Here is a 23,610-nt window from a genome sequence, read left to right as displayed (position 1 = left end):
AGCCCACGACTGCCCCATGGACCTTAAACCACTGTTGTACCTTTGTGGGAACGTTTACACTGTTTGTACCTTGAAGAATGAAAGATTTACCTGCACAGAACCTTTATTTCTAACAGTTTACCTCTGTGGTTCCAAGTATAATCATCTTTTCCAATTAACTGGTTCTACTCATAATGCCTCCAAAATAAGAGATCTTCAGTTATTGTCCAGCTTTCACATCCACTAGGAACCACAGAAACCACCATGGCCTGGACAGACCTGATCTTTGTTTTTAAAGACACATAAACACACTTTAAGATTTCCTCAAGCCATATGCTCCAGTTTTAAATCCATCAAATAAACCGATTTTTATGCAAAAACATGTCATTTGACTGGGCGCATGTAAAAGTTTGCACAGCTGTAAATGACCTGTGTTCTGTTCTGTTCTGAAACACTCCTTATAACATCCGTGTAGATAAGCTAAGTAATGTTAGGTTGAGTAGACAAGTGTATGTAAATGTGGCATCACAAAAACAATACATCTAATATGTCTGTGCTGCTTAGTTTCTACATATGGATTGTATGAACTGGAGACAGTTCAGTACATTTTAACACTTTGACAGAATTCACGTAGTACATCAAACCCTTGTTTAAATAAAGTGAGTTAAATTCAGTTTCCCTGCTGAAAAAACAGCACAGACCAGCAGGAATTCTATGCTGTTGGCTTGTGCCACTTTATGCTTACCTAGGGCTGGTCTGGAGCTGATTTAGCTAGTCACCAATCATGGTGAGGCTGGTTGTCCAGCATCAGCATACTGGCATCCAGGACACAATATATGCTGGTTTTGCTGGTGGCCAGAGATGCTGATCCATGCTGTTTTTTCCAGAAGCATTTTTAATGGCAAACCACTTAAACACTAAAGAGTCAGTATGCAGGCCATGATTTGATTCTATGTCCCATGTTTTCAGGCAGTCGTGGGCTGACGGTTAGGGAACTGGCCCTGTGACTGGAAGCTTGCCGGTTCAATCCCAGCGCTGACAGTACATAATTGAGGTGACCTTGAGCAAGACACCTAACCCCCAACTGCTCCCTGGGCTGCCCACCGCTCCGGGCAAGTGTGCTTACTGTCCCCAAGTGTGTGTGCTCACTAGTGTGTATGTGATGTTTCACTTCATGGATGTCTTAAATGTGGAGGTACGATTTCCCCCATTGTGGGACTAATAACTATCACTTAACTTAAAAGCCAGTGGACTGCCAGCTCTGCAATCAGTGGGCCGACAGTGGTCCGCTATCTTCTCGCTATCAGGGGCGTTTTTTTCCGACTTCAGTCTCATAATGAAAAATATCACAACAGAAAAACATCAGAGGTGATCGGGTCATCACAAACAAAGTCATCACTGTGACCTGCTTGTGATTTGGTTGCGGTTGTTCATTGGTTGTGTTATTTGTGACAGAACCACAACCTCAAGTGTTCTACTGCTTTTAAAAGCTTTGAACAAAAATTGAGTAAAGTAAAAAAAAAAACCCAAACATATTTCAACCAGAAAAGTAGTTCCAGCACTCTAAAACATTACACAGCCACCAGTGGTCAGCGGAATGACACAGGCACGGGTGGACAAGAGTGCTCTGTGGTTGGAGCTAACTCCTTCATAACAGACAAGCATTTAACAGTCAAGCATTTAAGCTGCATTCACCCTTCACTCGTTCATTCCTTTGAGAGTGCTTCCTCTCAGGTCCTCCTCCTCTATTCACTCACTCTTAAGGGAATTAAATCACTCTCTCCTTTGATCCAGTGAATGGTGTCTCCCTCATTTAAGGGCCTGGCTAACAAGCACAGCCCAAACACTGCACTAATGGGGAACATTACAATGCACAAGTGACTCAGCTGCTGCAGAAAGAGAGAAAACTCTTTAAACGGATGTTAGCTGTGGCATATATTACCCTTTGGCCTGATCTAAGATCCACGTTCAGACCCAACTAATGGCGTGAGGCAAGATTTGAGCTGGTCCCAGATCAGAAGGAATTATTCATTGTGAAAGGGGCTCCCTCTTCATTTTCCCAGAAGCAGTTGACTCAGACACAATGAGGATGAGTAGCAGGATGATGAAGATGGAGAATACCAAAAGGCCAAAGGCACAACAGCAGCAAACTAAGTGCTCGTTGTTAGTGCTAATAGTTAGCTAGTGGTTGGATTGATAAAATGATTGATAAAAAAAGCCAGACTGAAATTAAAAAGCCAAAAGTGAATGAACACCATAAACATCAGAGAGGAGTAAGGCCTAAAGCCAACCAGAAGCTGGTATGTGCTATGTGGTTTAGCCAGCTCACTGCCAAATTTACTCATTTTCTTGTGTTTTGGTTCATCGCTGAACGGATTCTGGTGCAACATGAGCCACTAAATGTTAGAAAAGTAAACCGATATCATAAATGCTAGTGGAAAATGCTAAAATCTTTGAGTCACAGGGTCCAGGATCTAGTAATGCTTTAGCTAACAGGCTACTGTTTGAGCTAGTTGCGACACGTTAGCTGAAACAGTAGCTGTACAGTAGCTCACTGTTAAATTTGCTCATTTGTTTGTGTTGTTGTTCATTACTAAATATATTCTGGTGCAAAATGAGCCACTAAATGTTAACAATTTAAATAGAGGTCATAAATAGCAGTGGAGAATGCCAAAAACATTGAATTACGTTGAAGTTAATCTAGTTGTGACTGGACTCCGGAGCGAAATCAAACCTGGCAAATGCAAAATGGAAATAATATGAATTACCCAGTTGTTTTGTCTGTTTTTTTTGCTACTGCTTTTACTCGTTCGTAACTAGAGATAAAATAGCTAAGCAAAATGAACCAAAAGTTAAAATGTGAAATAAAATAAAATAAACGACGCAATATCAGAGGACCTTGAGAATACCAAAAGACCAAAAACCCAGATCACATGTAGGCCCTGCTGTGGTTTAGGTAGCTGTTTTAGCTAATCTTAGCTGCTGCTTTAGTTGCTAGGTCAATAGACACAAAAAAACACCTTATTGCAACATGTGAAGGTGCTTTTCATGAACTTACTGCCTTTCAAAACAGCACACACTCGTTTTTACAGTTTCGGTGGTGAACTAATTCACTAAATCAGTTTGTGTTCATTAATTTTTGTGTCATCTATTCATCTGTTCTATATTTGAACACAGCATATTGTTCCAAAGCGGTAAGAGAAGCAAGCCTGCGTTGTATGTTCAAAGACTAAAGACCGTTCCCACCGTGTGGAATACAGGCCAAGCCTATTTAAAGGAAGCAGTAAAACTCTTTTCCCCCTCTTTTTTTGAAAGAATAGGCACACAAAAGAGTGACTGAAGTTGCCATCTGGAAGAGATAAACAAACAGGGATACACACACACACACACACACACACACACACACACATTTTTCAGACATGTTGTCACAGCAGTGAGTCAGTAGAAGTGTTTTAAAGGGAAAAAGGGACTTTTGCTGTGAAGAATCATCAGCTGGAGACTGAACAATGTGAGATCATTAGAGTTTAGAGGAGTGAACAGCTTTAATCCCAACAACTCTTTACACAGTGTGGAGTGTGTTTGTGTGTGTGTTCACACATTTTCAGGGCAAAGATGTCCTGATTTGTAAGAAAACCAGAGGACACGTATACTACATTTATATTTACAATATTTTAAATATATACATTTACAGTATTAAGATTACATATAGGTGTGCATATATACAGACATACACACACACACATATATGCATATATATATATATATATATATATATATATATATATATATATATATATATATATATATATATATATATATATGTGTGTGTGTGTGTGTGTGTGTGTGTGTATATATATATATATATATATATATATATATATATATATATATATATATATATATATATACACAATTTTGGTGTTTTTCAGTTTTTGACATAATTTGAAAAAACCCATAGTCCTATATACTGCCTGTAAATTCCATGATGATTGGAAAAGAAATGACCTAGAATTACTTGGGGGAAAAAGTCTGGTTCCATTGACTTACATTAGAAGTAGAGTATATTTTTCCTTCTCCTGTAAATTTACAGTTTTGGGATGCAGTTTGGATCTTCTATTTAACTTAATGTCTACTTTAACGGAATGCTCACTTTAACGTAGCTCCTTCTTCCCAACACTTAAACTTCCAGTTTGGTCCCTCAAGAAATATCGCTTTTGTTTTAATTATATTAATTCTTAATTTATTCTAAAAAAATAAATGAATACATATTCATTGTGTCAAATGTATACTTTTTAAAATAAGACAACAAAAATGACTTCTAATAGAAGCATATCCTGTTTTCAGAATCATGATGTACAGCTGAAAGAATGACTGGGGCATCGTTTGAAGCATGTTTGTGTTTTATTATGTGTCTTATTAAAAGTGTCACAAAAGCCTATGGAAGGTCATTTTTACACTATTACACAATTTAAAAGTGTGTATTTCACAAACTACAACTACTAATAATAGCAACATATTTAAATGCTGAATTAAATAATATCACAAAGGCTGTGTAGCAAAGGTGGCAAATTCCCAACTTAAACTAACATACCAGTACACTGTATCACCATTAAAGCTCTAATATCTGCTCTGAAGCTCAGACTGCGGCAGCTAACTAATAAGAACTGAAAGTGGTGCCACCTACTGGCAACACAACAGCATGGATCTCACTTTGGAAATCACTTTCTTGGAACAGCCTTCTGCTTTTCGTAAAGGATGCCCCCACAACATGACAGACATGTGTAAGTCAAATTTAAAAACCCGTTCAAGCATTCAAGCCTCTTATTGCCTATGCATTGAGTATCTGTTCTTTCTTGCCAGTGTGGCCATTTCATTGGTTTTATTGTTTTTGTTCTGTATGCACGTTACTTCCCCTTTGAGTGTACGGTGTAGTTTTGATCATTGTTCTGCACCGTTCTTTTAAATGCGCAATAGAAATAAAAGTGAATTGATGACTTTTTAGGTGAAATGTGGCTAAAAATCTGCTAGAGTCTTAAGTTCTGATCTGGTATAAGCTCTTCTATGTGTGGACTGAAATAAAAACCATACATAGGAAATAAAAGCTCCCAGCTCAGCTGTAAGATTCAGTTGTATAATCTATGACCTTAAGCAGCACTAAACATTTCCTAAAGGTCTAAAATGCCTGATGAATTTCTAATAAAAAAAGTGTCACACACCTGCAGCTTTACACGTTTTACAGCAATCTGCCTACACATACGAGGCTGTTTATGACTGTGTGTCTATGTGCTGAGGGCCTGTTTGATGACCCATTTCCGTGGAACATCCCGCTGCTCTTCATCCTCACAGCACAGACAACCTGCACGCAACACACACGCCAGCACAGCAGGACCAGAGTGGTGTGTGTTCCTTCCTAAGACACCGGTGTCTTTTTTATATAACTTTTACAGTCACGTCTGTACGTAATATCTACTTAAGGATGCTGCAATTGCTGAAGAATAAAATACTATAATCCTGAATGATGAAATAAGCTTGAACCCTCTCCATCAGGCATAGCATGCCACCACGCTCAGCAGGAATCAACCAATCTGAGAAATGTCAAGCAATAGGACATGAAACCTTGACCCTTTTCATAAAAAATACTTTGCGTTAACACAAAGGCCCTTAAGCTGAAGTGACAAACACTGGTTCCATTTATGGCTCTGTGACGTAGAACTTGAGACAAGGCCCTAGTTAAGAAAACCCCGACTGCAATTAACACACATTACAGAATCCTTTGGTCCTTCCCTCGTAACCCAGAAGAAATATTATGAATGAGATCTCCTTCGATCTCAGGCACTTCTCCTAGACGTGGGTAAGTCCAGTTCGAAATCAAGAGTGAGACTTGCATCATTTTGCCCCGTTTCTAAAATTTGGCTCCCGAGAAATTGAACTCAGACTTTCTCACTTTGGTCAAAAGGTCACACGTGGCTTAACTCAGCTGAGTAATATTTCCATAAGAAATACGTAAGATCTCACTCATTTCTTACACAGCTCTATTTTATATTGCAGATCATCACTAGAACTTCTCACAGTGAGATGCTCATGTTAATCTCCTCTGTTCTCCTACGGGGGGCTTAGGAGAAACAATTCAGAGATCAGTGATCTTTCAGTAATATAATATTGAGATCGGCTTTATTTCTCTGAGACAATCTTAAGAAATATTTTTCCTCTATTAAGGATTTGGTGATATGCAAAAGGAAATTTGCAAATCAAACAAAGAAGCTGCTTGTGCTCACAGAACAATGTACTGACCACCTGACCACTGAGTACGGATATCAAAATCATTCATTACGAAGCTAATAAAACCTTTTAAAACACCATGAACTGTGAATTAATGAATAAACAGAAAAAAGTAAAAAGTCTTAATTTTATTTGAGACAGGGAAATACTTTTATTTCTAACATTCATCGTTTTCCCCTTCTTCATTATTTCAAATTGGTGAAGAAAAAAAACAGGTCACTGTAAATCAAACCATTATAAGTTATACTCATATATGCTTACATAGTCTGCATATGTACATGGCCCAGAAACAAAAACAAAGATATCAAACCAAGTATAACCACATACAGACTGATTACTTCTCCCAGTCTAATGTGTACAAGTCAACATAAAGGGGAAAATGGTCCACATGTATGAATAATCTCTGACCAGCTCCTCAACGTCCAACTGCATTCACCAGGACATGAAAGGCAAAAACTGATCACAGATCAGAGATCGTTTATACATGTGCACCGAGGGCTCGCACAGAAACATTTAATCAAGAAAAGCTTTGCCAACACTGAACTAAAGTTAGGTGAGTCTATTTAGCATAATCAAGCTACTCAGCACCCACCAGCTTTATTCACTATTAGCACATTATGGTGACCTTCTTTAATTCCCCACTCCATATGATCAAGAGGCACAAACAAGAGTGTTGAGGCGAAAATGAATAGCAAGACAGTACAAACTAAAATTAAAACAAAGTAGTAAGTGTTAAATAAAAGTATAGTAACCTCTCTGGTTAATAACACACGAGCATCGCTGAAACATTACTGATAATGTGAAGAGAGAACAACCCACACCCACCCCACCCCCCACAAAAAAAAAACAAAAAAAAAAAAAAAAAAAACAAAAACAACTCACAGCCTGTCTTCTTTTCAATGCTGCTTTTTGGACATTTTTCAGCATTTATGGAAAAAACCAAGATATTTACAAAATCATACTTCTGCAACAGCTCAACATGTCAGCTACCTGTGTCTGCAGTTGATGCGCTTAGCCAAAAAAAAATATTTACAAATTTCAATTTGAAATTTTAATCCTGCAATTGGTTGAGGAAAATGTAAAATGGTGGCTGTGTGTGCTCTTTGTTGAACATGTTGCTGTTATGAGTGCTGTTTTTATAAGCATGTGTGTGAAATCACAAATTGAAACGCGTTTTTACACACGCGCGCACTCCAATGGAAGCTGAAGATTTGTAGAACCTAGCTTTCAGCCGTTAGTTAGCTGGGGCAATGGGACGTATTTTTCAACAGCGCTCTTGCTGCTCACCCAGGGGCATCCTGTTGGTAAGAGGCAAGTACAGTCTAGGCTGTGATTGGTTGAGCTTAGTCAGTCCACTTTAACCACGCTGTAGATTTTTGTAACAAACCAGAAACAGGCAAAGAATCCAATCGTTCCTGTGAGGGGGGAAAAAGAAAATGACATTAGTTTAAGCTCTTATCAACCTGAACAGTTATACCAAGAGGTTTTTTCAGATTAAAGTGGAAATCAACACAGAAAGCAGGTTTATTACATGTGTGTAAATCTGCACCATTAACTATTATATGGTGAGAACTAATCTACGACTTCACAACAAGTTGGTTCAACTATGATTCTTTAAGAAACAGTTGAATGTAGAGGTGGGTGACAGAGCAAAAATAAATCATGATACTTGAAGACATCATGATACACTCATGATATATTTCATGAGGCAATAAATCATTTCCTAGAGAATCATTTAAGAAATCTTCATTTAAGACATCTTCTTAATACACATGGGCATATCACAATATTTTGACATTTTTATAACTGATATAGCTTATTTAGACTGGACCAAATAACTATTAAAATTAAAACTGCATGCATTTTAAACTGCTCATGTAAAACATATGGTAAATTTCTTTTTTGTTTTTAAGGAAATGAAGCTTTCTATGGTTCAATTTAGCTAAAATTAAAAATCAACACTGGTGAGGGACACTTACACCAGTATACATGGTGTGCTGTTCAGCACTAGGCTGCATACACAACAAACACACACCCACACCCACACACAGACCTGTGAAGAGGAAGAAGATGAGGGCCATGATCATGGTGTAGCCAAAGTACAGGATGGTGCTGGCCAGTCCAGTAATCTGTAGTTTGGAGAAGAAGTAGTGTACAGCATACACCAAGAAATAAGCCGCCGTGAAGCCACTGGTAAGGAACGAGCGCCACTGCCAGTGATAATCCTGATAAAAAAAATTTTTTAAAAAAAGACAAAACAACATCAGCACTCATACAGCTGCACAGCAAGCTGAAACAGTCACAAAAGCAAAAAAGGGCTTATTTATATGTTCAGTTAGAGTCAGCTAAGGTTAAAGTTAAGAAGAGGTTTTGAAACGACATGGGCTACATGAAAAATTATGGATTTTATTTTGAAAATTAAAAGAGCCAAAAGAACTTCGTAGCCTTTCCAGTGGCATTCAGTCCTACCATCCTCTAGCCCTTTATTTCTGTCAACTGGGTATTTCTGGCTGGAGGACCATTCTGAATTTTTATATATATATATATATATATATATATATATATATATATATATATATATATATATATATATATATATATATATATATATGTAGATAATAAAGCGTCTCCTTACTACCCGGTCTTCAGGTATCATTTTAGAGCTTAATACCTCCAACAGTAGCATAATTATTTAAAACTATCTATTATAACGCTTCATTATACGTTTCAAGGATTAGCAGGAACCCTGTTTTAGAGCATTTCATTAAGGCAGAGTAAAGAGGGAGAGAGAGAAGTGTTCCAACCTCAGCACACAGGTGGAAGTAGCAGAGCAGGATGGTGGCTTCAGAGCAGGTGATAACCAGGATGATGAAGACAAGGAAGAGGAATCCAAACATGTAATACATCTGATGTGACCTGCAGACACACACACATGCACACAGTAAGACAACAGCAGCCATCACACAGCACCAGCATACTTTAAGCCTTTTCATGCTTCATAAACAACAGTTACCTCACAGAATACAAATAACTCAGAACTAAATTTTCACAGTAAAGTGAGACTCACCAGATACTGTTGAGGATGAAAAAGAGCTGGATGAAGATACATCCAAACGGCAGGATCCCACCCATCACGATGCCGGGGAGAGGTTTAGTGTAGAAAGACTGTTCAGGAATCTGACGAGGAATCTGATTGGTGCGCACTGGGTGCTCAATGCTCTGAACAATGTGGAAATGACGGATGTTAGAATCACAAATACTCATATAAAGACGGATTCGATGAAAAAACAATTGCCAAAACAGCAGCGAACTGTGGTGGACATCAGCCCTCCAAAACCCCTGTGGACCCCTGCACAAGAAAGATTTTTTGCACACCAGACAAAACTTTCACTGTGTCATTATTCAATCAAATGTATGTAAATGTTTCGCAGACTCATGTGCTCAGGTTTTACCCTAAAAACTTCTCCAAGGGCAGTTATGACCAGAAAACAAGGCAGTCCACATTTCCGTACCTTACTGACTGTCAGATGAGCATAAATGTGTAACTAAAGTTTATAGATACTTTGTGTGATTTTTTTTAGGCAAGATTTGCTAGTCTCTTTTTCAAATATCAGTATTTAACACCTAATGGGAACTAGTAAGTAAACGTATGTGTATTAGTAAGTGCACTAATGTATACTCACAGCCTTCTTAAAGCCAAAGTAAGCTCCGATGAAAGTGAGTGGGACGGAGATGCAGAACCAGAGTGCCAGGATGGCCACCAGTGTGCCAAAGGGCATGGCAGCCGAAGAGCCCTCACCCCACAGGATCAGATTCATCAGAAAGAAGTCAGCAAAGACAACCCTGAAGGAAGAGAAGTTAAAATATATATTTTACTGAAAGATATATGGCAAACAAAACAAAAGCTAGTACCTCCCCAAGTAAGACACTGTCAATGTACTATAAATGACTATAATAATGCGCTTTTATTTGTATAAACAACAAACTACACACAGAATGTCACTCTCTGACACCCATGTGAAATATATATATTTATGTAAATATTATATATATTAATATTATGTATATATAAATAAACTGATGCTTGCTCCACTCACCCGGGACACAGGAATGCTGTCAGAAGCACATTAGTCTTCCACTTCTCCCCTCCAAACGCTGCATACAGAGAAGGCATGCAACAAACACTGACTCACAGCAACTCCACCATTACAGTTTGTTGTTTTCAAAACATCTGATTCAGCTGTTAGTTTCTAGGACTACAGGACTTTTTTAGGATATAAATTGTCACCTGGATTCATGCAGCCATTGAAGTGAAATCTGCCCTCATTCTTGAGGAACATCTGTTAATTTTCTAGCAAATCATAGCTCCAAACTGTGTGTTTAAAATGAGGTGAAATTTAACAGTGATTAATGTCGTTAACAAGTGTCCCAAGGAATAAACTAAACTAATTCAGCACTGCTCTGAAAAGATAACTTCAGATGTGTTTAATGTCCATTTTATTTCCTGAAAAACTTTGCAGGCCAGTAAGAAAAATGGCTAGCTAAAGTTACGGAGACCCGTGCGAGGGACGGACTCTCCAGGTTGTCGTACTGAAGGAACTAACAAACTTGGGTCATCTGATCAAACCTGGATTAGTCAAACATGGATCATCAGATTTACTAAGCTTGTTTGAGCAGGGATATTTAAAGCTCTCCGAGTTAAACTGTGGGGGTGTGTCTTTGGAACACATTTCAATTCTTCACTCTCATGACAACATAACTTTAATACTAGTTACTGAGTAATTCAAAGTTGTTCCTGAATGATACATATTGCTGAGACATTCATAGCCGTTACTGAATAATGCATAGTGGTTCTGAATAACATGTAGTAGTTACTGAATAATATGGATGTTAACGAATAACTCCTAGTACCTATTGAGTGATCAAAAGTAGTAAGTGAATAATTCAAATGTAGTAATAAATAATTCCTAGTAGTTACAGAACAAGTCGCTGTAAATCCCTAATAGTATGTAATAGTTATTGAGTAAATCACAGTACTTACTGCATGATGAATCTTAACGTCAATAACGAAACAGAAGCCTACAGTCTGAGTGGCTAAGAGGTATGGTATGCATTTGTGTAGAAGAGATTTAATAAGCAGCATCAGAGCATTACATGTTATTTGTGTGGGTGCATCAGAAACAGAGAACCCGTGTTTCATGAGACACTGTTCACACACAGACTAGTAAAGTGGACTGTAAGAGGGGCCCCTTCTGACACGGACTATGCCTAATGGGCTGCAGACAGCCCTAAAAGAAGTTGATTGGTGGAATGAGGGTCAGAGGTCAAGGATTATGGGCCCAGCGGCATACTCACACTTGTAGAAGCGGGCAGCAACGTAACCAGCTGGAGTTCCAAGCAGCACCCATAACACCACCGCACAGGTCATCAGAGCACCACGGTTCGCTGGAGAGAGAAAACCTAGACACGCAAAAACTACAGAGAGAGAGAGTTTTACAGTCATTTGAACATTAACCTGCATATCCAGGTCAAATGACTCAAACATAGTAAAGAGTCATTATAAACACACCTGCTTGAAAATCGTTTACTCTACATACAGTAATTAATACAGCTTATGTGTGGCAGCGTTCCTCGCTCGTAACCACAGGATTACACAGTTTGTGTTTTATTGTCTTCTGCAAAAACCTGCTTCAGCAAATCAGCTCATCTAGGACTGTAAAAATGCACCAATGTTTCTTTATGCATCGATCCGAGGTGATGATCTGACTGCATTGATTTTGGCTGCTGTGCTGTACTGTACTATCAGTACTGTAAATCATTTTACGTAACATCTTAACATCTTTGCATGCACGTTTTTCCCTGTGTACTTTGCGTGGGTTAAAAACTCACAGAGGGTGACGAAGGTCATGATGAAGATTTGTGTGCCAGAGCCAAGGAACACGGACAGCAGCATGCCCTTGCGTGGCGGCCGGAACACATCGCCATGAACCAACTTCCAGCCAAACTCCTCCTGAGCATCCTCCTGGAAAATGACACAGCAATATAATTCATTAGTTCAAAACTGCAAGAGCCATCGTGATACCAGACTTTTGACTGTAACACCAAGTGTAGCATCCTGACACTTGACAACATTGTCAAAAACTACATAACACTTTCAGTGTTAGAACACGCAGTGTTTTTGGGCTGGTTGCTTGTCTTTCTTGGTGAAAGCTTTGCACACAGTAAAGGACATTGACTTACATCAGAGGGAGAGAGAGAGAGGGAGAGAGAGAATGATACATATATCCACCCCTCCAAATAAAGTTCTGGATAAGCTTATTAAAATATCAATGGTAAAATCTGATCCTACTACCCTGATGGTGTTATGGATAGTGCATGTATTTCACAGTGGTGTAAAGTGCAAAACTCACCACTGAATCCATCTGGTTGTAGCGTGCAATATCTTTGTGCAGTGTCCGCAACATGATCATAGCCACCATACCAGACAGGAACAGCACAATCACCAGGGAGTTCATTATACTGCAACCAAAAACAAATCAGGAGTCAAGACAAACAGAGGGTGACAAAAGGTGTGTGTGCTTGTATGTCCAATCTCCTGTTTTGAATAGAGACAGCGTGAGTGCACGGGTACTACCAAAGGGGTAGACAACAGGGCCCATATATTGGCCCTTATTCATCAAAACTTGCATATAAAAGAGTTTGCCTGCCTTTAATGATGTACAAACTACTCTGCGTCTGATTCGTGAAACTTTTACACAATGCAGAAACAAGCGGAAATTTGAGAGCTAATGTATGTTTCAATGTGTGAAAACAGCACCTCATTTACATGAATCACACCCTAATTCATGCAATGTTTTAATGATGTGATAGGGAACTGTGATTATTTCCTAAAAATAACATTTTAAATGTTGTATTATTGAAGTGTAGGAGATGCTTCCACACTAGCTGTGTTTTGTTTGTTGGGTGGTGTCATAGGATTAAAAAAAAAGCGTAAACAGTGTAATATGTCTTTAAATGTATCATGGAATAGTTGCAGCATTCATTTATACCAATCTGCATGTAAAATAAGTACATGCACTTTACACTGGATTGTCATGTGCACAAATTAGTACTACTGTTTTCATGTTTATTCTGATTATTGGAGTTATAGATGAAACTGACAAGTTTTGCTTTATTGGTCCAAAAATCTAGCATTTTTTTAAGCTGTTATGCTCAAAGTGAATAACACTTTTAGCGTTTGAACACTCGGCGTTTAGGGTGGTTGCTTGTCTTTTTTGGTTTAAAATTGTTGGATGTGGCATTTAATGTTCAGGTATCAAAGGTGTGCATACACTAATGGAAATTATCTTAGATAAAAGAGAGATATGAATGATGAATGTTTCAGTATGTGAAATCAAGTGCCAGCCTACCAGTACCTCATTTACATACAATTTACATGAATCACACCCTAATTCATGTAATTTATGCATTTATGCAAAACTGCTGGTGAAATATGTGAGCTTATTTTATGATCAGATTCAACCAGATTCAGTGTCATTTAAGACAGCAATTGCCAATTTTTATAATAATAATAATAATAATAATAATATTATATACATACACACACACACACACACACACACACACACATATATATATATATATATATATATATACACATACACACACACACACACACACACACATACATACATACACACACATACACACACACACACACACACACACACACACACACACATATACATACATACACATACACACACTCTAAATTAAAGCTTTCCATACCAAATGTTAACCCTGTCATTAAAAGCTTACATATCCATACATCGTGTAGCTGCTGAAATGTGTGCATTGAAGCGGCAAGGGTAAACTTATCTCTTCAGGCAACACAGTATGTGTGTGAGTTTACAGATGCACACATGTTTGAGTGTATTTATATGCATGTTCACCTAAACCACTGGATGTTGGTGTGAGGCATTGACTCGAGAATATAATCCCAACGAGAGGCCCATCGAATATTTTGCTCCACCTGTAAATATTACACCAAGCAAAAAACAATTATTAACATGGTAGCACACAAAAATACAACAGAAGCAACAGCTCAGCCAAATCAACACAGGTTAATCAACTTTAAAGACATTTGATCACATAAGCCTGGTTTGAGGTAAGATATTGTTATTTAATACTGTTATGAATAAGCATGGACACACAAAAGCTCAGAGATTCTTTAATTCAAGTGTTACAGTTTTACAGACTAATGCCATCTCCCGCTAAAGAGAACTGTTCCTTCAGCACAAGCACATTAAGAACATGCACATTGGCTGTCAGCAGTCTTTGCAGTGTGTCAAGTTCATTTTGGTTTGTTGATATAGCGTAGCGGGTAACATCTCTGCCTTCTATGTTGTAGGCTGGGGTTCAATCCTGCCTGGGCAAACACCCTACACTATACCAGTAAGAGACCTTGGGCAAGACTCCTAACACTACCTTCGCCTACCTGTGTAAAATGATCAAATCGCTCTGGATATGAGCATCCGCCAAATGCCACAAATGTAAAATGTAAATTTAAACAGGTGATCAGAGGTGACTGTGATGGAGGCGACCATCAGTCGGAAACAGTTGACAGTTCTTCCGCTCGGCTTGGTGTTTCTGGGCCCTCAGCCTCCAGTACAAAACTAAAGCAGTAAATTCAGACATCTAACATGTCCTGGCTGAACTGGAGTAAGATAGAATTGGCTAAGCCATCACTTTAAATCTACAAGCCCAACACAAACTGAATAACAACAAATGGGCACTCACTGAGAGAGTGAAAGAGAGAGTAACTCACCAGAAACTGTACAGAGTAGGTGTAAGGGATGCTGATTTCTCCTTTGAATTTGTTGCTGAGGCTCATGGGAGGCCCTGTGCAGTCTGGAGTATCGGGCTTAGCCTGCTTGTAGCTAACACAGAGAAACACCACAAAATATACATTAACATGGAAGACTCACATTATAATCATTCAACTACAGAAAACAAGCTCATTATTGGTAAATATCTGTGATAAACACACTTTATGCCACAAAGCATCATTAATAACAAATATGTATGGAAACATAGATGTATGTCCACAGGTATTCAATTGCACAGACACAGCTTGTATAATCTCTACAAAAATGCACTGTTAATGAAAAGACAAAGATTTCAGGTCTTAACCTTGTACTGATCTAAAACGCAATGGGAAGGGGACTGAAAATCCTTTGCAGTCAAAGTTTTCATTTGTGCACTATGATGTGGCAAATGCTTGTACCTCTTCGGTTCCATCTTGGCAGCAACCAGCCGGGCAACAGCGGTCTCACTCTCCACTATGTGGTAGTAGATGGTGATGTCCACATGGTTGAAGATATAGAAGGTGTCCTTGTCATTGAAGTCCGACTGCATGGAAGCAAAACAGAGTAAACAGAGAGTGGCTACAAGTACATAATGAAGATGAAGGGTAACAGACAAATAGGCTAAAAGGTATAAAGAGCAGTTATGAAAGAGAGAGCCAACATCTCAATGTCAGAAAGTTAAACTGGACAAAATACACACACACACACACACACACACACACACACACACACACACACACACACACATATATATATATATATATATATATATATATAAAAATTAGATGAAGCTTACATTGACAACGCAGGCGTCTTTGGGTCGGCCGGCTTCTGTGACATAGCATCCAATGGGAAACCCGGGGTTACAGAACTTCTGATTATCCTCAACGTCATAACACCAGGTCACAGGCATGTTATCCACAATCCTGCAGCCAGCACAGAGGGAGATGGCAAAAAAAAAAATGCATGAGAAAGTTCTGGCAGCCATCTAGTGGTGAGAAAGTATGCTTGCTTACTACTTCCTTTTCACCACTTTGGGGGTGTGTCATTAAAATGCAAACGTTCAGTTTTCCAGTGAAAGCGCACACACTGTTTTAGGTCAGCTCTGTGCCATAATAAAACACAGGTGACAACACTTTTAAAGTTATAACATACCTTATTATTAAGAGCTATCAATAATTCAAAAGGCAGCTGGTGAAGCCTCAACTGTATTTCAGAAAAACATTCAGGTGATGCTGGACTACCAGGCTTAAATGTCTGCATGCGCAATTCTCTACAATTAAATGCTTTGTTTCTCTGTAATGCTAATGTAGCTGGGTCTTGCCCCAGTGTCTACATTTAATGAATATGTACCGGCAAATAGGATTGACAAAAACACTATATTGCTAAAAGCAATCGCTCGTGTGCCCTCACACACATATGAATTTGAGCGACATCCCATTCTTAATCCATATGGTTTAATATGTCGGCCCACCCTTTGCAGCTATAACAGCTTACACTCTTCTGGGAAGGCTTTCCACAAGGTTTAGGAGTGTGTTTATGGGAATTTTTGACCATTGTTCCAGAAGCACATTTGTGAGGTCAGACACTGATGTAGGACGAGAAGGTCTGGCTCACAGTCTCCGCTCTAATTCATCCCAAAGGTGTTCTATCGGGTTGATGTCAGGACTCTGTGCAGGCCAGTCAAGTTCCTCCACACAAAACTCAAGAGTTCCTTTCACTGGAACTAAGTGGCCGAGCCCAACTCCTGAAAAACAACCCTACACCATAATCTGCCTCCAGCAAACTGTACACTTGGCACAATGCAGTAACGCTCTCCTGGTAACCACCAAACCCAGACTCGTCCATCAGATTGCCAGACAGAGAAGCGTGATTCATCACTCCAGAGAACACGTCTCCTCTGCTCTAGAGTCCAGTGATGACGCTTTACACCACTGCTTTCAACGCTTTGCATTGCGCTTGGTGATGTAAGGCTTGGATGCAGCTGCTCGGCCATGGAAACACATTCCATGAAGCTCTCTACACTGTTCTTGAGCTAATCTGAAGGCCACATGATGGGTGGAGGTCTGTAGTGATCGAATCTGCAGAAAGTTACGCACTATGCGCCTTTGCTGACCCCGCTCTGTCATTTTACGTGGCCTAACACTTCATGGCTGAGCTGCTGTCGTTCCTATTCACTTCCACTTTGTTATTATACCACTGACAGTTGACTGGAATATTTAGTGAGGAAATTTCACGACTGGACTTGCACAGGTGCCGTCCTATCACAGTACCACGCTGGAATTCACTGACCTCCTGAGAGCGACCCATTCTTTCACTAATGTTTGTAGAAGCAGTCTGCAGGCCTAGGTGCTTGGTTTTATACACCTGTGGCCATGGAAGTGATTGGAACACCTGAACTAAATGATTCAATTTGGATGGGTGACAATAGTTTTGGCAATATAGTGCATGTACATTAAAAATATCAGACACTGGCATTAAAACAATCATTGAGTCAAATTTAAATAATAAGACTTGCTGTCACCTACAAAATCAGCTGTTTGTTTATATAAAGTTCAGAAATTCTCTAAGAAGAGAAGGGAAGAGAAGCTCACCAGTGGTGCTGGTAGTTAAGAAGCATGCCTTTCTTAAGGAAGTCCAGATTGGCTTTATCTTCTGCCTTTTCAGTGTTGTAAGACTTGGTACACACATGCTTACATTCCTCCTTCTGCTTAAAGGAAAACTGTAAGAGGCAAGATAAAAATATCAATAACGAGCAATAAAATACAATCAAACGTCTTTGGGATTTTTGTGAGAAGTTCTGAGAAAAGGTGATCAGTTTTTATATCATGAAATTGAATCCGTTTGTGAGCTCAGCGATCTTTTTATATTGCTGAGTTGCATCAATATATTTTTGTGCCTGTAACTACGCTAAACGTCTCTGATGGCTTTATAATGCATACATCAACATAAAGCAAAAAACATCTCACAAATGATTCAGACGTTTTCCAAGTCCATTGAAAAATCAAATGTCCCATTATTTCTCCCTTATCTCATATGCACCTGATTAGCCAAGACATGTTTGGTGTCTGAAGTCTGCTTCTTTAGTTTTGTACTTGAATTATGAGAGCAATCTTTCTCAGTGACAGACTTCTTTAACATTAAACTCCACTCTAAAACTGAATAACAAACTTTCATATGCCAAACATATCTTAGATGATCACCTACATTTGCAAAAAGCAGGAAAGGGTTTAAAGTGCATTTTGTGGTGACCCCTTACTTCACTCTGATTGATATGATTACATTGTCCTGCATCTGGAAGCTGTAGTAATATACTTTACATAGATGATGTCTTAGGTCATTCAAAATTAATTTTTGTATCAGGTGATCTGGAAAGGGGTGTTTTCCTACATTACCCGAGTCTTTGACAACAGGTTTACATAAAAGCAGTTTTTCTCCCATTAAGTTTGGTCGGTCATCGGACTTTGAGCATAAAATATATCTTAAAATCTTAGCTTTGACATGCTGTTCGAACAGCATTGGTGGGCAAAAACATGAAGAAGGATGCTGCATAAATGCCTTATGGATGAAAACTTGGGATGCAGAGTTAAAGGACAAAGCATGACACCAAGAGTATGAGCTGCCAGTGTGTGTGTGCCCACAGCTTTCAGTACCTTATATGGAGAAGGCTCAATTCTCTCTCCGAAGAGCACCTGGCCCAAGTTTTCTGAGGGCCGCTTCTCAGCATCAACAGTGCAGAAATCAAACCTGAAAAATGAAAACAAAAAACTATTATTGTTATTTTTACTGCACACAATTAACCTGTCCAGGGTATTTCCTGCCTTGCACCCAATGACTGCTGGGATAGGCTCCACCGCCTCTCAGTGACCCAGAAGGATAAGCAGTTTAGAAAACATGTGTGCGCATAAGATAAACATACAATAAACAAAGTCATAGACAAAACAGTATAATTCAGTTACAGTAATAAAACAGTGTCCTAAGGCAGCTGGGGGTGAAAAAGCAATAAAATAACAGAGGGGTGGGGGGGCAGCATGAGCTACTTAAGTGCAGAGTTTCCACGTCCAGCCGAAAGTGTGCTTAAAGTCAACATGAACTGATAATCATAATGCAGTTTCTTTTTGTATTGTGTGCAAGTGGCCAGGCGCACAAAGTGACAAAAACAAACTGGGAAGAAGGGGGGACAAAAAAAAACCCACACACCTACAGTGTTACTCTAGGTCAGTGGTTTCCAGACCTTGAGTACCACATGTCCTGCTCCCATCACACCTCATACAAATCATTAGCTCATTATGGCCCTTTCTGTGTCGAAGTGGATAGGAAGAACAATAAAACGTACAGGACAGGTTTAGAAACCTAAATCCAGAATCACGGTTGGGAACCGGCGCTCAGTCAATTTATAAAACAAGCAATTAAGCAGGCATGTATCAGGGCGCCAAGCACATAAGATTCAACAGCCTATACAGGAGGTTCACTGTTAATGCAATGTCACACTAATAAACATTACAGCTGCTACACTACAAAGTATATGACCTGTTGCACAATCTGGATGTGTGACGAAATAACGCACGTCACCACTCCCACCTCAAAGAAAAGTCAACAACCATATAACACGCCTTAACAGTCATATGGTCAAATATCCAGTATGGTTTAAAATATAATTAATGAGACAGATATTTCCAGCTTTAAAATCTGGAAATGTGTGTTCTGTTGCTTCTCACAACATGAGCTTCAGGTTTTAAAATAAATAAATAACAGACATTTTCCAATTTGACTATTAAAAACTGATCAGTAACTACCAGCCACACACACCATTATCTGAGCATAATAATTATTATTTATTATACTCAAATAATAATTTATTTACTGAACTTCAATATATTTTATCAAGCTGTATTTTGTCAAAATGACAAAATACCAGTACAAAATATGTATCGCCCAGCACTAGAGGTGCTACTCAGGGGTTTGAGTGTGGTACATGCAGATACCATTAGATTACATAGACTGCAAATGGCCTTAAAGCACTCGGTGTTAATGCCAGGACAACCCCTCCTCAGACTGACTACTCACTGTAACCAGGCGCCTCTGCTAATCTCCCTCACTGTGCCCAGGGGTCCTTCAGGCATCCTCAAATTAAGTTATTACTAAAGACTCCTGTGTCTACGTGCAAATCAAGCCCAACAGCGGGTGATGTTATTTTAATGCAAACTGTTTATGCAAGCAACCGTTCAACAACTGTCTCATGACATAGCAATTCAGTACTAATTAGGACTGAGCGATATTGGTCAAATGCATCTCGATGCTTTCCCACATCACAGTATCAAAAATCAGCATTAAAGCAATTGAACCGTTTCCTGAGTAATGCTGATCTAAAATACCGTCGTACAAAAACTGACGCAGCCAACTTAGACTGGACTGTTTTGTTCCATTTTCTTACTCAGATGGGAATCGGTATAGAAACACGGTAACTGGTATAAAGAAGTTAACTGTCGGGTCCTGGATGCCCTGAGTAAAGTGCACAGAACAGAATTAAATGAAGTTTTAACACCCACTGTCAAATTACCTGTTTGAAAATATGCCTAAAATTCCACTACAGAGAGCCTAAAAACAGAGTTTAACAACGAGAAAAATATAACATAAAATATAAAACGTGCCAAAACTTCTGCACTGGCCACATTATGCGTTTCATATATTTTCCCAATATGTTAAATTCGGCAAATAAACAATAATTATGCATTAAAATGTGCAAAAGTGTGTTCTCTGTAGAGGATGTGTTAACTTTTTTATACTTATAAATCACTAATGACTGTACCTTGGACGTAATGCACACCACCTCTCAAATATTTATCTAAAACATTGCTTAAACTGAAACGCAATGTCATACTACACCAATACAGACGACACACTGCCCAACTACTTCATAAGAGTAAATTACCTGTTTATTAAGGCCTTTCATTTGTAAACCATGCAAAGACAAATCAAGACTTCTGACATAGCTGTGCAAAACCAAATTCCTTTCTTTCCCTACCACTCCCTCACTCATCCGGTCAAAAGACAAGCGCAATACAAAATCACCTGGAGGGCCAGCCTTTCAAGAAACTCTGGAAAAACCAGCTGCACAGCTGCATCTAAAAGGGTACAGAAGCCTTTTTTTTTGTTGCACTATATATGACGGGGCAAAGGCATCGCCATTACGTCGCCTCCAACAGCCGTGTTTGCTTCACAAACAACTGCAGTGATGCAAACACTACCAACGTCTGACGTGGCTGTTGGCGGTTAAAAGTGGTGTGAAAATTTCTAAGCGTTGAGAACATTTGTGAAGTCTACTCACGCTGTGTATTCGTATGGCAGGACTGACTCCACCGAATCCAACCTGTTCACAAACAGCTCAATCTTGTCCTGTGAAAGAAAGAACAACAGGAAAGAGGAACCGTTATAAAGTACGCCGCAGACACCAAGCACCCAAGGAGAGCAAGGCTATGACAAAAGCTGAACGGCAATATTATGATAAGCACTGATAAGCAACCGACAGCTCTCAACAGGAAGAAAACGCATGAAAAGTGACGTTTAACAAAAATTCACTACTGTACACGGTTTACACGAGGTCCATCTCGATGCACCTACCAAGAAAAATAAATAAATAAATACAACCACTGGTGGGTTATGGGATGTTTTAAGTATTTTCCAATGACAATACTTTTACCCAAGTGGACTTTTAAGAAAAATAATCTACAATTTATTCATGAATTCTGTTACCAAGTCCATTTTCGAGATTAATTTCAAGTCCATTATGTTGGTGACAACATCTGTGCTGAATATGACACAGCGGTGCACCTGAAGCTCCAGTGCACTTCTATAAGGTACTCGGTATTTAAGGACTTTACTTCGACTAACTGCTTCTGGAAAGACATTTTTACTTAAGTACACGGTCTCCTAAACTCATATGGGTGCTTCTCTGAAACAGCAACTCGGGTCAAACTACAAACACAGCAGGTCAGAAGCCACCAAGGCACTGAGCAACTCCCACAGCGGGTGAACGCCTCAGTACAGCCAGTGTCCACCAGCATGCAAGGCTTGTCCGTCCCCAGTCTCTTGTTTTGGGATCCACACTTGCTATGAAAGCCGCCAGGTCTGCATGTGGGGATGCTGGTGGTCCCATCACTGGACAATGTAACCGGACTAGCGTAGCTATCCTGGTTTCATCCCGTCTTCACTGTTCAAGGCCCACTAGCCAGAGAAACAACCCGCGAGCTCTCCGTTCACCTTAGCTAAAGCTAACGGCGAGCTAAGTTAACTTGTACCTCCCGGCATTGACAAGTAACGTAGCTAAGCGACGGGTTTATAACGATGTTATAAACACTCGGTTGTAGTTATAATCCATGACGTGTCGGAGCGCCAAACGGCACTAAACCTCCAAACACGGTTTACAGCGTCAGCGCTACACACGCTGCTCAGCTAGCTACGAGGCTAAAGCCAGCTTCTTGTTCGAACTTCCCCGCTCCACCTTAAACAGCGCCGCGGCCACATCCTGGAACTCCAGGCAACGGAATGTAACCGCCGCACTATTTAAGGTGGAACGAGGGAATTCGAGCTGGCGAATCGGAAGCCGACTCGCGCTAGCTAGCTAGCTGCGGCTAACGCCGTTTTGTGACGATTTGTCCACGAAAAAGGACAAAAACAACCAAACATCGCCCGCGTGTAAGACATTAGGCACACGCAGAGCCGCGTTTACCTGGCATTCTCTCGCGCTTTCGTCTCCTTCTGAAGGTTTTTCACAGAAACTGACAGGCGCCAAACCCGGAAGATAAAACCCAGCCGCCTGCCGCAGCAGAGACGGCGCCCCTAGAAAAAGGACGAAAAAGACGCAGGGGACGCGCAGAAAGACGAACATCATGGCTCAGTCGACGACCTAACGCTTCATTCAAAAGACACCCAGCCTCGGGCGCGGAGAAATCCGATGTGTTCGCCGTCAGAAGCCGCTCATCCGCAGGGAGAGCGAGCAGGACGCCGCCGCTTCGCTCACACAGACACGTCACCCGCTGCACGGCGCATGACGGAGCGGCGGTGGGACGGCGGAGGAGCGTCCGCGACGGGCGACGAGTCCGCTCCGTTTTTCAAAATATGGGCCTCTCCGAATTTCATAAATCACCCAAAACATCAGGCCTTTCAAGTTGACTGTAATACTGACTATTTGGAATTTAAAAAAATATATATTTGTTTAAAAAAATAATAAAAGTCAACCGGACATTAAAACTCAATTGCATAACTCTTAATACGACGACTGGCCGTGCTGCTTCACAACTACCGCTCTGCGCTAATAAAACCGCCTCACTCACAACTTGGACCGTTTTGTTCTACTTCTCAAGTCACACCAAAAGGACCCTTAACACAGCAGACAGACCACATCTGCTGAAACACCCCAATTATTTGGTTTCACGCATTTGATCTGCGTCCTTCACTGCACGTGGTGCAAATGACGTCAGATAAA

The 23,610-nt window shown here is 39.9% G+C and overlaps 1 protein-coding gene across 1 annotated transcript; it reads right to left on the bottom strand.

Moving 5' to 3' along the window:
• Positions 1-6,368: 6,368 nt before the first annotated feature.
• Positions 6,369-23,168, bottom strand: tm9sf2 (transmembrane 9 superfamily member 2). The gene is made up of 17 exons (XM_017712155.2): positions 22,855-23,168; positions 21,454-21,521; positions 18,779-18,872; positions 17,720-17,847; positions 15,922-16,051; positions 15,545-15,669; positions 15,086-15,197; positions 14,211-14,290; positions 12,669-12,777; positions 12,148-12,280; positions 11,614-11,733; positions 10,356-10,413; positions 9,942-10,101; positions 9,326-9,477; positions 9,063-9,174; positions 8,312-8,483; positions 6,369-7,673 (listed from the first exon to the last, which is right to left on the bottom strand). Exons 1-17 carry the CDS (start codon positions 23,014-23,016, stop codon positions 7,606-7,608), a joined length of 1,983 nt encoding a protein of 660 aa, XP_017567644.1. The 5' UTR covers positions 23,017-23,168; the 3' UTR covers positions 6,369-7,605.
• Positions 23,169-23,610: the final 442 nt, after the last annotated feature.

Source organism: Pygocentrus nattereri, chromosome 12 (genome assembly GCF_015220715.1).
Source record: "Pygocentrus nattereri isolate fPygNat1 chromosome 12, fPygNat1.pri, whole genome shotgun sequence".
NCBI classification, from domain to species: Eukaryota; Metazoa; Chordata; class Actinopteri; order Characiformes; family Serrasalmidae; genus Pygocentrus; species Pygocentrus nattereri.
The sequence above is the reverse complement of the archived record's forward strand: the minus strand, read 5'-3'. Positions and strand labels throughout refer to the sequence as shown.

Coding starts and splice junctions, on each gene's coding strand:
- tm9sf2 (XM_017712155.2), bottom strand. CDS start 23,016: ATGATGTTCGTCTTTCTGCGCGTCCCCTGCGTCTTTTTCGTCCTTTTT. Junction 15,670..15,921: donor AAGACGCCTGCGTTGTCAAT/GTAAGCTTCATC, acceptor GCTTCCATGCAG/TCGGACTTCAATGACAAGGA. Junction 15,198..15,544: donor GCCAAGATGGAACCGAAGAG/GTACAAGCATTT, acceptor TCTCTGTGTTAG/CTACAAGCAGGCTAAGCCCG.